At 49.0% G+C, this 14919-nt stretch overlaps 4 protein-coding genes across 4 annotated transcripts; all 4 read left to right on the forward strand.

Moving 5' to 3' along the window:
- Nucleotides 1-2168: 2168 nt before the first annotated feature.
- On the forward strand, nucleotides 2169-3747 carry LOC117852425 (receptor-like protein EIX1). Its single transcript, XM_034734523.2, has 2 exons — nucleotides 2169-3536; nucleotides 3694-3747. The coding sequence occupies exons 1-2, from the start codon at nucleotides 2427-2429 to the stop codon at nucleotides 3745-3747; spliced, it is 1164 nt and encodes a 387-aa protein (XP_034590414.2). The 5' UTR covers nucleotides 2169-2426.
- Nucleotides 3748-3808: 61 nt separating this feature from the next.
- LOC140222436 (uncharacterized) lies at nucleotides 3809-5625 on the forward strand. The gene has a single exon (XM_072292999.1). It carries the CDS (start codon nucleotides 3909-3911, stop codon nucleotides 5256-5258), a length of 1350 nt encoding a protein of 449 aa, XP_072149100.1. The 5' UTR covers nucleotides 3809-3908; the 3' UTR covers nucleotides 5259-5625.
- Nucleotides 5626-5800: 175 nt separating this feature from the next.
- LOC117851342 (uncharacterized) lies at nucleotides 5801-7045 on the forward strand. The gene has a single exon (XM_034733140.2). The coding sequence runs from the start codon at nucleotides 6075-6077 to the stop codon at nucleotides 6447-6449; it is 375 nt and encodes a 124-aa protein (XP_034589031.1). The 5' UTR covers nucleotides 5801-6074; the 3' UTR covers nucleotides 6450-7045.
- Nucleotides 7046-11655: 4610 nt separating this feature from the next.
- LOC117851440 (uncharacterized) lies at nucleotides 11656-12184 on the forward strand. Its single transcript, XM_034733258.2, has one exon. The coding sequence runs from the start codon at nucleotides 11777-11779 to the stop codon at nucleotides 12053-12055; it is 279 nt and encodes a 92-aa protein (XP_034589149.1). The 5' UTR covers nucleotides 11656-11776; the 3' UTR covers nucleotides 12056-12184.
- The last annotated feature ends 2735 nt before the right edge of the window (nucleotides 12185-14919 follow it).

The raw sequence follows: 14919 nt of genomic DNA on the forward strand, positions 1-14919 counted from the left end.
AAAACCCACAGGAAGTTAGAGCCAGCAATCAGAATTCAGGACGGTAACATGACCTGTGCTCAAGCACCCTGCAGAACGGTTACAGGCTCCTGTTAGTACACCTTTACGAAGGGGGCGTTTTCTTCCCGTGTCTTATTTTTAGCACATGTCACATCGAATGTTTAGATACTAATTAGGAGCAGTAAACGTAGACTATTTACAAAACCAATTACATAAGTGGAATCTAAACGGCAAGACGAATCTATTAAGCCTAATTAAGCCTAATTAATCAACACATTGTCAAATCATGGACTAATTAGGCTTAATAGATTCGTCTCGCCGTTTAGATTCGTCTTATGTAATGGGTTTTGTAAATAGTCTACGTTTAATACTCCTAATTAGTATCTAAACATTCGATGTGACGGGTGCTAAAGTTTAGCAAGTGGAAGAAAACATGCCCTAATTTGAAGGATTTCAAGGCTCATCACTGGAAGCAGTATCAACAAGCAAGCAACAATGGTCCTCATTTTATCCTTCTGGAATAACTTCCAAGGATCACACAGCACCAAAAGGAATCAGCAAGAACAGTGTCGGTCACAAATGTCCTCAACATCAGTAATGTTTAATCAACACTTCAGAAGATCCCTAGGGGTGGGGAGGGGGGAACGGGAAGGAGAGGCTCTGCGAGCCTCGAGTGCCGTCAGCATCACGGGCTCTCCGAGGGACTCATCATCGGATCCGGTCACGTTAGCCACGAATCCGGGCCACCGTCACCGCTCCACGCCAAGGGGAAGCACCAGTGATGGTGGTGCACCAGGAACATCCGCATCGGATGACCTGTGGAAGATCCACAGCGACGCAACGATGCGCAGCCAGCGAGAGCACCGGTACGAGATGCCGATCCGGTAGTAGCACCTCACAACGCCTGGTTCCATTTGTCTCTCTCACATGTTCAAATTTTTTGCAACAAATGTTGCAGGAATAAGCTGGCACGCACCACCTTGTGATGATTGCGCACACACGGACGCCAGGGGACAACAACAAGCCAGTCCCTGCCGTATCTTACTCCGACTTTCAGACCAAAGCCGTGTATGTTTTTTTCTAAAAAAAATTGTTGATGATGATGCAATATCATTTCTCTAAGAAGCATCATAGACCTTATAAAAAAGCAGCATCGTAAAGAAGAACTATACTACTTCATCAGAGGATGGACGGGAGATGATCAGGTCGCGTTGGTTCAGGAGGATGAAACAAGTAGCAATAGCAAAGTTATATTGGGCATGTTCGCTTCAGCTTATTCAGCCGGCTTATCAGCCACCAAACAGTGTTTTCCTCTCACAACAAATCAGCCGTTTCAGCTTTTCAGCCAGCTTATAAGCTGAAGCGAACAGACCCAATTATAGTTTGAATTATGAGGGCAGGTGATGTGGGTCCAAAAGGAATTCCATATAGTACATTGTCACATCGAGTTAGGAGGTATTGCCACTTGGAGGGGGTTCATCTTTCCCCCACTTTGGGGTCTACGAAGATATCCAGTTGGGAAATTTTCTAGTAAGAAATTCTTCTAATCTTTAGGCTTCCTCCAAAAGAATCTAATCTTAACACTTGGATCATACAAGTGAAAAGTTCAATCCAATCCTAATTTAAATATAATTATAATAACCCTTCCATTGATAGGGGGGTGATGACCTAGTCAGTGTTGATTCAGGAGAGATGATTAAGCACCATACAATAGGATGTTATAATAGTCTTCTTGGTTGGTTCTGGACCTTTTTGGATCCATTATTGCTAAAATAGTTTGCTGGTTAATAGCTAATAGTTGCTAGCTGACTAACTATTAGCAGGGGCATTTGACTAGTACTCCTCCATTCTCTTTTAATAGGGCTATTTGCAAAACTAAATTTTTCTCTTTTGATAATCCTATTTAAGTTGCCACCTCGTGCTTGACACATATGACTGTTCGATTCCCGTGGAGAGTAACTTTTCTAAAAAAAAATAATTGGTGCATGCATATGATGACATGATTCATTAGATGATAAGTAGAGTTCATTCTCCTTGATCATTTTACAAGATGAAATAGTTCTATCAAAAAAGAATAGAGGGAGTAATTATTAGCAGGTTGAGCTATATCTGGATCCTCACCTGCTAATTTTAGCTTCTAACTATTAGCAACGGTGGCTCCAAACAAATCCTTAGTATCCAAACTTGTGTAATCCTTAAATTGTTAGGGTAGTATTACGTAGGATGAGAGGAGGCTATAGACTGCAGTAACGAACTTCAGGAGGGACTGGACCAGTTCTTCTCATTGCGTGGTGTAAACACCACTGCTCTTTCTTTAATACAGCTGCATTCTTTGACCATCTTGGCATACTAGTGTGGAACAGGTGCCTTCTCTGGCACTTCTTGTTGTTTCTCATATAAACTCCTAAAGCTGCAGCAGGGCCAACATGAAAAGCATCATGCGCCTTTCACTGCTTTCTTTGTTTCTTATTTTGCTACTAGTAACCACCAAAACCACAACAGCGAGCGGGTGCATTGGAAATGAAAGGAATGCGCTATTCGACTTGAAGGCCACCCTGAAGGACCATCAGGGCGTACTTTCGTCATGGAGGGGTCTAAATTGTTGCAGCTGGTATGGAGTGACATGTAACAAGACGGGGCACATTATCAAGCTCAACCTCCGCAACAATGAAAGCATGGAGTATGCTCTGACAGGTGACATCAGCCCATCATTGGTTAATTTGACTCATCTAGAGTACCTTGATCTTCATGGCAATGATTTTGGTGGTGGAAGTATCCCTGAGTTCATTGGATCGTTCAAGAACCTTAGGCATCTTGACTTGTCTTTTGCTGGCTTTGGTGGGAAAATTCCCCCTCACCTTGGAAACTTGTCGAAGCTGAATTATCTTGATATAAGCATTGCTGATCGCATATTCACTTCCAGTAGCTCTGTGGACAACCTTCTGTGGCTCTCTGGGCTTTCTTCACTGGCCTACCTTGACATGTCATCGTGGAACTTTTCTGCTGCTTCAGACTGGCTTGAGTCATTGAACATGCTTGCTTTCCTTGAGGAGCTTCATTTGTCTACTACTCATCTTCCACCCACCGACCTGAACTCTCTATCACAATCTAACTTCACGTTTCTCAATAAAGTTGATCTGTCAGGCAACTACCTCAATTCTACCTTCCCACATTGGTTAACAAACATAACAACTATGACACACATTGAGTTGTCCAACACTGGACTTCATGGGTCGATTCCTGAAGCTGTAGGAAATTTAACTGCCCTTGAATATGTTTATCTGTCCGAGAACAGTTTGGAAGGAGCAATTCCAACATCAATAGGCAAACTTTGCAACTTGCAGGTCCTAGATTTGTTCTCAAACAATCTTGTTGGTGATATGGACAACCTGGGGAAAGCTATGGCCAGGTGCATGAAGAAACTAGAATTCATCAACTTGGGGAGTAACAATCTATCTGGAAGTCTAACTGGATGGCTTGGGTCCTTCAAGACGCTCTTGTCAATCAACCTCCACAACAACGCACTATCAGGTCCTGTACCTTCCGATATCGGTCAGCTCACAAACTTATATGAGCTGGATATTTCTTACAATTTTCTGCAAGGCGTCCTGTATGAAGAACACCTAGCCAATCTATTCTCGTTAACTGTGCTTGATCTATCCTCTAATCTTTTGAGGATTTCTGTACGCACAGACTGGGTGCCACCTTTTCAGCTGCATCACCTCCAATTACATTCTTGCCCACTAAAATCGGGAGTGCCGCAGTGGCTCCGGACACAGACTAGTATTGCAAGAATAGATTTGCACAACACGGGAACTGAAGGCACTTTGCCTGATTGGACTTCTCTGACGTCTCTGACTTACTTGGATCTCTCCAACAACCAGCTCACAGGCACTCTTCCAGCCTCTATGGTACACATGGAGTCACTTAGAATCTTGGGGCTTGGTTCTAACCATTTAGAAGGTCAGATTCCTGATATGCCAACAAGTCTTGAAGCGCTGGATCTCTCTAACAATTCTTTCACTGGGCCGTTACCCTACCATTTAGGAGGTAGCGGATTGCTATTCGTTTCCTTGTCGAACAATCATCTGAACGGAAGCATACCTGTGTATTTCTGCGACATGGAGTTGCTGTCAGGAATAGATCTATCAAACAACAACTTATCAGGTGAACTTCCTAACTGCTGGAAGCAGAACACACGCCTATTTGTGCTGGACTTCTCGAACAACAACCTTGAAGGAGAAATTCCATCGAGCATAGGCTCTCTTACTTCACTTGCCTCTTTGCATTTAAACAAGAACATGCTCTCTGGGGTGTTGCCCTTCTCTCTAAGCTCATGTGACTCTTTGATTTTACTTGATCTTGGAGAGAACCATTTCGAGGGAACCATACCTACATGGATAGGGAGTAATATGCACTTACTTGTTATCCTCAGGTTGAGATCAAATCAGTTCTCCGGAAATATTCCTGATGGATTATCACAACTTCAACACCTTCAAGTGCTGGATCTTGCCAATAACAAGCTTTCTGGGCCCCTGCCGCGAAATATTGGGAATTTCACTTGGATGGCTTCACGACAATCAGCGCCTATTACATCGTTTATGTTTCGAGGCTTCGATGTTGGTTATATTGTAATTTACAGTGCGAGCTTATACATTACAACCAAAGGAGATGAAAGATTATACTCTAGGATTCTTTACTTGATGACGAGCATTGACCTTTCTGATAATGCTCTAACCGGAGAAATTCCTGTTGAATTTGGAGCTCTTGCGCAACTCAAGAACCTGAATCTGTCAAGAAATCGCCTTAGTGGACGTATTCCAGAGAGAATTGGCAGTATGGATTCATTAGAGTCCCTTGATATCTCATGGAACCATCTCTCTGGTGCGATTCCTCAGAGCATGGCATCATTGCACTCGCTAAGCCGCCTGAACATGTCGTACAACAATCTTTCCGGGAAGATACCTCAAGGTTCTCAGCTTCAAACTCTCGGTGATGAAGATCCATACATATATGCTGGCAACAAATACCTCTGCAGTCCTCTTGTTTCTGAGAGCTGTTATGAACACAAGCTAAACCCAATATACAATGACGAAGACACACATGCCCATGATGTATTGTTGTATGTAGTTTCAGGACTTGGTTTTGGACTTGGATTCTCAGCTATATGGTGGCTACTTATATTCAACGAGGCAGTAAGAAAGTTGTACTTCCAGTCTATCGACTCCGTATGTGAGAAATTTTTTGTCCGGATATGATGATCCTACTGAAGATAAATGTGATCAGCATAATAATGGACAGAAATCGGAATCCAGTCAGTTGAAGCTGTAGAGGTAGAAAGGGATCCAGAAATTATTTGCAGATCCTGTACAGCTGCTATGCTTAAGCGAGAATGTGCATGGTATCATCAGGCTGGAACTTGAGATTTGAGAACACCAATGCAGTGTACAATGTATAACTTTTTGTCTCGACTCTTTGCATGTAGTCTTCAGTATTGTTATTGCCCATTTGTTGAAACTGGCGCATGCCTGAATGATAGATGCTGCACGCACAGCAATATTAGTAGTGCTCGATGCTTTCTAATAGCAATTCCGTCCACGGTTAACATGGGCTCTCAGTTGCCGGCAGCAGTTACGGATCGTTTAGTTGCTTGTGATAATGTGACAACGTAATAAGTTTTATGAACTAGTAGTTGCTTGCGTGTGTATTCAAGTACATCAAAGGATTGTTGTAGTAGTATAACCTCTGCTGTTCTGCGTGGTTGTTGCTGTCCGATGCTAAGTACCTCTCTGTGCGATGAGTGGCCATGACAATTCAGAAGTGGATCGGGGCAAAGCAATTTGGACGTCGTCGTGGAAAATCGAAAATGGACGTCGTGCAGAGGGCACAAACCTATTCCGTGGCCAACATGGACGGCCGCCGTCGTCGACTCCTACTCGGAGTCGATCCGAGTGCGATGGGACACGTACCCGCCATTGGCGGCGGAGCGTGATCCGACTCGGTTTGACCATAGGGCGCAGCCTATACATGTCAGAGTCCGACGCCATCGTTTCCCCGGCCGTCCTGTCCCGTACATGCAACACAGCAACCGCCGCCGCGTCGCGTGGGAAGTGGGCAGCAGTCAGGGCGGCGGCATGGACAGGATCCTGGGGTTGTCCCTCATCGGCACGGGGCCCGGCAACGTCTTCGGCCCGGGCATGAGCGCCGGCGTGCTGGAGAGCTTCGCCCGCGGCAAGGCGGAGGAGGGCAACGGCAGGGGTGCAGCCGGCGGGACTGGATCGGCGGCGGCGTGGAGTGGCGGGAAGATCGCGGCCGAGAGGGCGAGCGAGGCGGAGACGAAGGGTGCCGGTGGCCAGGAGCGCCGCGGCGGCGAGGCGGAGGCGCGGTTCTACCCGGCGTTCGATGGCGTGCTCTGTTTCGACGCCGTCGCTCCGTATTGGCATGCTTAGCGCGCGCGTGCTCTCTGTTCTTTAATTTGGCAAAAGTTCTTTTGGTTTGGACAATTTCGTAACGTCTACAAAACTTGGATCCGATTTCATAACTTCAAGTCGACACGTACGGGTGTCTCCTAAACGCTAGCAATCGAGGGGGCACATGGCCTCACATAACGCAGGTACATGCTTTTTCACATATTATTTACTGTGTTTACCGCTAGGTTTCTTTGTACCTCTTCCTGCAATCCTTGCCTCAGCAAACCGGCGCACATGAACTTTCATAGGATAGCAAAGTTAACTAAACGGAGCTAGGTTCTAAAATTTAAATTTTAAATAAACTGACTCACCTAAGCACCAAAGCAACCTTAATGTTCACTGGGTACAACGGAGGAGCCCCCCATGGGAGCCCCCCACCAATGCAAGTTTTCACAAAAAAGTATTCAAAATTTCAAATAGAACTACAATTTTTTAAAAAAATTTAATACTATTGCCCCTCCCCTTTTCAGTTTTTGGCTCTGCTGCTGGATGGATACGCAACTTTTTTCACCATGCAGGCATAACAGGCCAATATTAAAAAAGCTTATGGAAATATAGGCTTTGCCTAAAAATGTATCCGCACACGCACCCACAAAAACCAACCTTAGATATATTATGTTGCAGAACCGTCTGTAGGCCCGGTCCATAAAACTAAACAACTACCAATGGGGGCATTGGTTCTCCCTTACTCGATTAGAGGAAATATCACGTAGGGGTGACATGACACACATGCACATCACATCACACACAAGTGTCTTGTAGTGTATCTTCCACGTGCGCGACACTCGTGAGCCAAACGTCCTGACCACAAAATGGTGTCAGATTCAGGTCATTATCACAACCTCATTATGTAGTAAATTAAATATATTGTTAAGTTGATCCATCCGTATATGGATGGAGGTCATCAATGAGAGCATCCAGCTCCCTGGATGGAGCACCTGGAGGGTTGAGCGGGCTTTTGCCCCCACCCTCCATCCCCATCTCTCACCCAGTTTGAGACTGAAGAATCGAACATCCTTGCATCCTATTTTTTCCGATGAATGCATATTTATTGAATATCTAAAGAATCGAACACATGATGTGAGACTTCCGGCTAGAACTTCATACCATCATTGATTAGAGACTTGTTTTGGAATTTTCTCAAGACTAGCAGTACATCTAAGATTTGTTAGAGATGTACTTATTTGGAGGAGTAGGCCATTATAATTAGTGCAAAACTACACCAACATTAATCAAGTGATTCAAATTGAACGAGGAAATATAAGCATACCTTGGAGTATTGCTTAGTCATGTCCAAATTTTACCGGCGGGAGTTACCGATGCTAGTCCTGCCCTCGTCCATCAAGATGAATCAGCACCGCGAAAGTGGAAACACGTGCAGGAGATCGAGAACGGATCTACGATAGGGGATGAATGGATGATGCCGGGAGGCGAGAGACGTCGTCTTCGATTGTTGACGGCTCGGTGGAATGCGAGATGCAACTGTGGCGCACCACCACCTGACCACCGCCTCTAGTTATTTGGGAGTAGATTAAGGGATGCGTACGTATACATGAACTCTGAACGATCAAAATAAACATCTTGGACTAGGTTCTGAAATGTCAATCAAATAAATTAACTTACCTAGCAGGAAAACCAACTGAACGAGGCTTATTAGTTTCTTCTTCAAAAAATAACTTTTATTTTAAGCAAAACACAAAATTTCCTGTTTTGAATTTGGTCTTTGGGGAGTTTGCACCTTGCTGCAAAACCGACTGCAGGTGTGGCCCGATTCTTAGGCCTCGTCTGGATTGAAGGAATTTTAAAGGAATTCCAAAGGAATGCAATTCCTATGTTCCACTGACATCACATGCCACTTGGAACGGAGGAATGAACATCGTCGTTCCTCCGGAAAGACTCTCCTTTCTTCACAAGAAAACGCAGGAACCAGAACATTCACTCAAACTTAAAGTTTTTGCGGATGCCCGAGGCACATGCGTGTGCAAGAGAAATGGAGCGCGCGAATAAATGGAGGTAAGAGAAACCAGAAGTGATTGGATCTTGCTGGCTGGCCGCCGTCGGCGCCAAATCGATATGTAGAGCTACAAAGACAGCTCACCGTCAAGCGCCCTTTGTCTCACCTCTACACCAACTAAGTGCCTGCTCAAGAGCGGGCGTCGAGCTTTCCGATGGGAAAATGTTGATGGTCTGCTCTAAATGCTTGGGAGTCAGATGCAGAGGCTACACTTGACGCGCTTGAGATGAGCGAAAGGCCATGAATCTAGAGCCCTGGAGGGATGGATAAAGCTTGCGGAAGAGATAAGGTTGTCTGAGGAATTCCTTTATTTTGTTTTCCTTTTCTATGTTTCCATTCCTCCCTTCCAAATAGACCCTTGCACCCCACAAATGGACCATTGAGCCTCCGTTAAAGTTTATATATCGTGCGGATCACACAAAAAAAACAGGTCACGTCGCGTCACACCCAACCATATATTGCGGCACGTCTTCCGCGTGCGTGACCCTGACACGTGAGACAAACGACCAGACTGCAGGTTGCAGGCAAATCCAGCGGGTGTCCAAGGCAAAGCTGTTGCTGTCTCTACATTCGCACGCGCGCGCATGCCATCCGGGCTCCTCCTCCTCCTCCTCTGGCACTAACGGTGACTGCCGGCTTGCCTGGCCCCACCTCTATAAAAACCTGCACAGGAGCGTGCCATTACAAACGCACAGAACGATCCATCGATCCATTCCAACCAACCAAGCTCTTCTCCGCTCCAACTCTGGCTAACGACCCATTCCGAGCTCTCTTCTCAACGCCGACGCCGATGGAGAGGCTCCTGAGGTCCGCTGGTTTTTTTCCTCTATAATATCTGTAGAGCTGCGCATCTTTATATTAAAATGAAGAAATTAAAATTTTACAACACAATGAGCCAGAACTCAAGAACTCATGTAAAGCATTAGTTACGAAAAACAACAAGAAAACTAGACCCTATTACTCCCCTTTCAAACTTTTCAACCGGTGAGCTCCTGCTTGTATCCAAAGTTCTGACTCCTCTCTTATGCTCTTGAGTAGATGCTGCACCGTCGAGGGACAGTCGTTGAACAGGCGCACATTACGTTCTTTCCACAAGCGCCAGATGATCAATATGAAAAGTGTATCAAATCCTGACCTCATCCCTCTCAGCTGCAGCCTCCTCCCATGAGACCACCGGTCCTGCAATGAGCTAGGTTGATCCAGAAAGGTGCAAGCTCGCCCCAGCCAAGACAGTGCACCCCACCATATTTGCTTGGTGTAGGAGCTGTTCATTAGGATGTGATCCCCCATTTCATGCTCCTGCTCACACAGCCAACAAACATCATGTGCCTCTAGGTTGTGTCGTCGTTGCCGATCTGCTATCCAAAGCTTGCCTTTCGTTGCCAGCCAAGTGAAGAACTTCACTTTCGGTGGCGTCCAGTTCTTCCAAATACGACTGCTTCTTTGCAGCTTGGTGATACCTTCTTGCATTTTTTGGTAGGCAGATGCTGCAAAATACTTTCCATCAATCCATCGCCACAATTACCTATCCTCCTATCCATGGTTCAAGGCCGCAGCTGAGAGACGGTGCCATAGTTCGACATATTCCACGAGTGCTTGAACTGACAGGCTACCGCGGATGTCTGTTACCATCTCTGATCTTGGAGCCCTTGTGCGACTGTTCTTGTGTTTCTCAGTCGTTTAGGAATGGTGACGATGAGGTTCGGTGCTAGGTGCTCCACCTTCTATCCATCGATCTAACTGTCGGTCCAGAATATTGCTATGCATCCATTGCCAAGCTGTACCGTAACAGAAGCGTTGACGAAGGCATGTAACTCGAGCTCGATCTTGATATGAAGCTCAAACCAGGCCCTCTCGTTGTCCGTTTCTTTAGCGCACGAGGCGACACGGCATCACGGCGGAGCAATGGGCTCGGGTGCTGGGTGCTCTCCACTGAGACGGGCACGTTCCCATCTCCTTGCCGAGGGAGACCCGGGAAGGTGCGGGAGCAGCAATAATGTAAGGGAGGGAGACAGAGACATGTCCATATCCGGGCGAGCAGTCTCCGGACGCCGGGTGACGGTGGCGAGGAGATAAACACGGGCGTGTCATCCTCCACTGCCCACTGGCCGGCAGGGGGTGGAGATGGGTGCGTGCGCGGCCTTTGCCGTCCCCGTCGAGTCAAGCTGCCACGGCGCGCGCCGTCCAAGTCAAGACAGGCCAAGGCCGCCGTATGGGTATCGGCGTGTGCCGGCAGCCGCACCCGCATGCGTTCGTGTTGACCTGCCCGGCCCGTCTGACCGTTCGAACTGGAGGATTTTCACCACACTCCTCTGAGCCCTGAGTGACTTTTCGGCGATTTCGGCTTTTACCACCCTCTGAATTGGGGATCGGAGAAGCTACTCGACCGTCGGCATCGCCATGTGGTCGGTAGACTGACCGGTGTTCGAACAAACAACCTTATCCGCAGACCACTCTAGTTAACTGTTTTCTTGGGATGGTGGACAGTGAACACTATCATCAGCAGGCCATTGATTGCTAGACACAGCGAAAAGAAAAGAACACAGACGTCGCATCCCAGGATCTCACACTCACACTCGTGTTGCCGTCCCCCGCACCGCGCTCGCTATCGCTGCCGACGGCGAGCCGACCACCACCATGGCCCCCGCGCCCGGCACGTCACCGCCGCGTTCGGTGCGGCGGGGGGCTAGCCTAGGCCAGGTCTGTCTGCCGGCAGCGCGGCACCGGGCGGTGGCCTGCCCCCACCACGTCCCCAACCGGCGGGCAGTTGCCGTGCGCCAGAGACACCTCCAAGTGTCGCCTCGCCCAGGGTCCCCGAAACCGCTCGTCGCATCAGCAGCTGCCACGTCCCCCCGCGTCTTAAATTTTCTTTTTTCGGTCGGAACGAGCTTGACCGACTCGCCGAGCCACCCAGGCGGCACGGCGGCAGCGGGGTCGTGTTGGGGTCAGCGCCTCAGCGCACGGGGACCGCGTCGGCCGAGTCACGGCCGCCTCAGCTTGCTTGCTTGCCGTGCGCGAGTCGCGGATTCCGGCCGCGTCCGCCACCGCCCGGGAACTTTCCCTGCCGCGCGCGCCACGGCTTCCCCCACCCAGACCCAGTCCACCGCGCTCCTCCCTCCCTTTCCTCTTCCCTTCTCGCACGCGGACACGGCGCCTATATAAAACCCCGGCGCCGGAGGAGCAGCAAAGCACACAACCAAGCTGAGCACTTCCAAACAGAGCACAGCAAAGAAATTCAACGAGTCAAATTAGCAGCAAGCGAAGGGGCTCTGCATCTGGTCATCAACTCATCATGGACAAGATCCTGGCCTTCTCCATCCTGAGCTCGTCGCCGGCCGACATCTCGTCGACCGGCTTCTCCACCCGCCTCTCGTGGAGGTCCTCTTCCTCCGCCGTGACCCAGAAGCAGCAGCAGCAGCAGGCGGAGAAGCCGGCTCCGAGGCAGCAGGAGAAGAAGGCCGCGGAGCAGCAGGCCGGCTCGCGCCCGGCGGCCGCCGCGGAGAGGAAGCAGGCGCGGTTCGCGCCGGAGTTCGACGGGATCAACTGCTTCGAGTCCATAGTCTCCTTCTGATCCTGCGGTTCAATTGATTAATTCCGCTCGCCAATTTTTTGGGTTGTGTCGCCGAGAAATTTGTATAGAGCTCTGTATACACCAAGCAAGTGAAATGGATGATGATACGTTCGTTTGATTTATTGATAATTTCGATTTCTCCATAATTCTTCTGAAGCAAGAAAGAACCTTTTGGAGCTTGAACTTGGGGCTATCATGGTCAAGCCTGCTCTGTTCTTGTTGAAGAATGCTTGCATCACCCGCATGGATCGGATCATCCATTTCAGCACGGCGATAAAACCAGTTGCTGAATCGTACCCGTTTGGTCGTAAACAAACACGTGCCAGCGCGTACACGTTACCTTGATCGGGACACCAAACTTGCTCCGCTCTTGCCATCCCTTCCTTCTCGGCAGCAACAGGGGATGTTCCTGTGGTCCTGTCCCAGGTCACGTCATCGGATGGAGCCGAATATCCATTTGAATAAGCAGGGGACCTGCCGCTAGTTAATTGCCCGTTTAAGTTTACTAGTCGTAAACAATCTTGTTCCAGCGCGTACTACACGTTACCTCCCAGCTTTCGAAATCGACGCGTCGTGTGCCGTGGGAACCAGACACCTGGCCAACTGCTCCAACAGTTTGGTTTGTGCTCGTCCACCGTTGATACTCGCCCCCATCCATGCCAATCCTTTTCGAAAAACAATAATTGGTGTCGCAAAGTTCATTACACAGCGCAATTAGTTATCTTATCCGGCCTTTCGCGCAGGAATCATCCGCCAAGCATGGCAATTGCAAGCTTGCTGGCGATCCCAAGGCAATGAACCGTGCACAAGGGAGAAGAAACAACCCATTTTTTTTGGGTACAAAAGAGTAGAGAGTACTATTTTTCGAGAATACGCGGGAAGCTGCGTATTTTGATATCAAGAAGGAGAGTAGAGAGTACTATAAAATCGTCTCTCTTAATGCATGCATGCATACATAATACATGCTGTCTGTACAAGTACAACCCGTCGTCTCAATTAGCAGTTGTCGAGACAATCAACAATTCAACACACACACAAACACACCGATCGATCGATAATGATCGATCGGGAAATCACCATCATCACGGACTATAGAATGGCGAAAAGAATCGTCAATTGCTGGCAGCAGCAGCAGCTTCCTGTCGATCAAGTCTCGCTAATGCGCCACGATGGTCTCGAAGCAGTCGATCCCGTCGAACTCCGGCGCGAACCGCGGGAGGAACGCCGCCGGCTCGTCCTTGCCGCCGCCGTGGCCGTGGGGGCGCGGCGAGCCGCCTTGCTTCTCCCCGTCCCGCTGCCGCGTCGCCTCCGCGGAGTCTCCCTGGCCGCCCCCGCCCCTCCGCCACGACAGCCGGGTGGTGGGGAACGCCCCGGCGCCGGCGGCGATGTCGGCCGGCGACGCGCTCAGGATCGAGAAGGCCAGCACCTTGTCCATGTCAGCCGATCGGCCAAAGGAACGGATGGATTGGAACTTAGCCGCTGTCCAATTCGATGCGTGGGTTGCCTCTGGTTTTTTGCTTTGCTTGCTCAGATGACGGTTGGTTGGTTGGTCGCCGGAGGAAGGTTGCGGGGGATGGGGGGTTATAAACTGGCCGGAGCGGGAAGAGAAGAAATGCATGGCGGATCGGATTGGGTTGCTTGGCCGGACGGGTCGAGAAGATTCGCGCGCCGAGCGGAAGCCGGCGGGCCGCGGACGCGAGCCTACGCGACGATTCGTTCGTTCTCTGGCTGGCGCACTCGTGACGCACGCGGTCGCGTGGAAGTTTACAACCACCTCGCCCTCGCGCATGTTTTTTTTCCTCTCCCTCTCCCGTCTCCTGCTGCCGCCGCGTTAGCGGCGCGGCGGTTGCGGGCTTGCGGCTCCGGCGGGTGGTGCGGGGTCCCGCGCCGAAATTAGTCGGACAGACGGGCGAGGCGTCACATGGCTGGAGGGCGAGGCGACCTGCAGATGCTCAGAGGAGTTGACGACTGATTGAAGCGAGCCAAGGGACGCATAGGTGATGGAAATCTAGGATGTGTCTGGTTAACAACTTGATTGTTAGGGTAAAATCAAAGTCTTACATCTAAACATGAATAACCGAGAGGGAGAGAGAGTAGAGAGAGCACCACCATCGAGCTTGGATGATGAGCTTGCCATTAACATGGTGGTAACGGCGGAGTTGACGGCGAGGGTGGAGACGGTGGCGGCGGTGCTTCCCGCCGCTTCAGCGCTGCTTAGATCGGGTCTAGGATTTTGTCGGTAGGTCTGGTGGGCACGACGAACCTTGGCATGCGTGCCTCTGACCCTCACCTTTTCTTTTATAGCGCTGTGTGACGGGGCTGCCAACCATGTACGGTTGAGCGCCCCCGATCAGAGCGTGATCAGGAGTCCGGCTCGGCCGTTGGACCGAGTCGGATGAGATCAATACTAACATTCTCCCCCTTGATCTTATCTTATACTTAAACTTAGTCTTAAATTTGGAATGCTTAACTTAGCACCCATTTCATCACAGATCAATGTATAGATCATGCCTCGTCATAATAGTTGGTCACGTACTATCAGATTTAACAGCTACAATACACATTTCTATTTTGAAACAAATTCTTATTCTTGATCCTTAGTATCCAGGGATCATAGGCTTTCCCATAAACCCATGCCGGGTAAGTGTTCTCTAAACACATTGAGTGGTAAGCCTTTTGTGAGCGGATCCGCAAGAATTTCCTTTATTCTTATATGCTCTAGACTAATGGTATGATTCTGGATTTTCTCTTTCACAACATAAAACTTGATGTTAATGTATTTGGCAGTACCACTTGACTTATTGTTGTGAGCATAAAACACTGCTGGCTCATTGTCGCAGTACATCTTGAGTGACCTTTGAATG

This window comes from Setaria viridis, chromosome 4 (genome assembly GCF_005286985.2).
Source record: "Setaria viridis chromosome 4, Setaria_viridis_v4.0, whole genome shotgun sequence".
Classification (NCBI taxonomy): domain Eukaryota; kingdom Viridiplantae; phylum Streptophyta; class Magnoliopsida; order Poales; family Poaceae; genus Setaria; species Setaria viridis.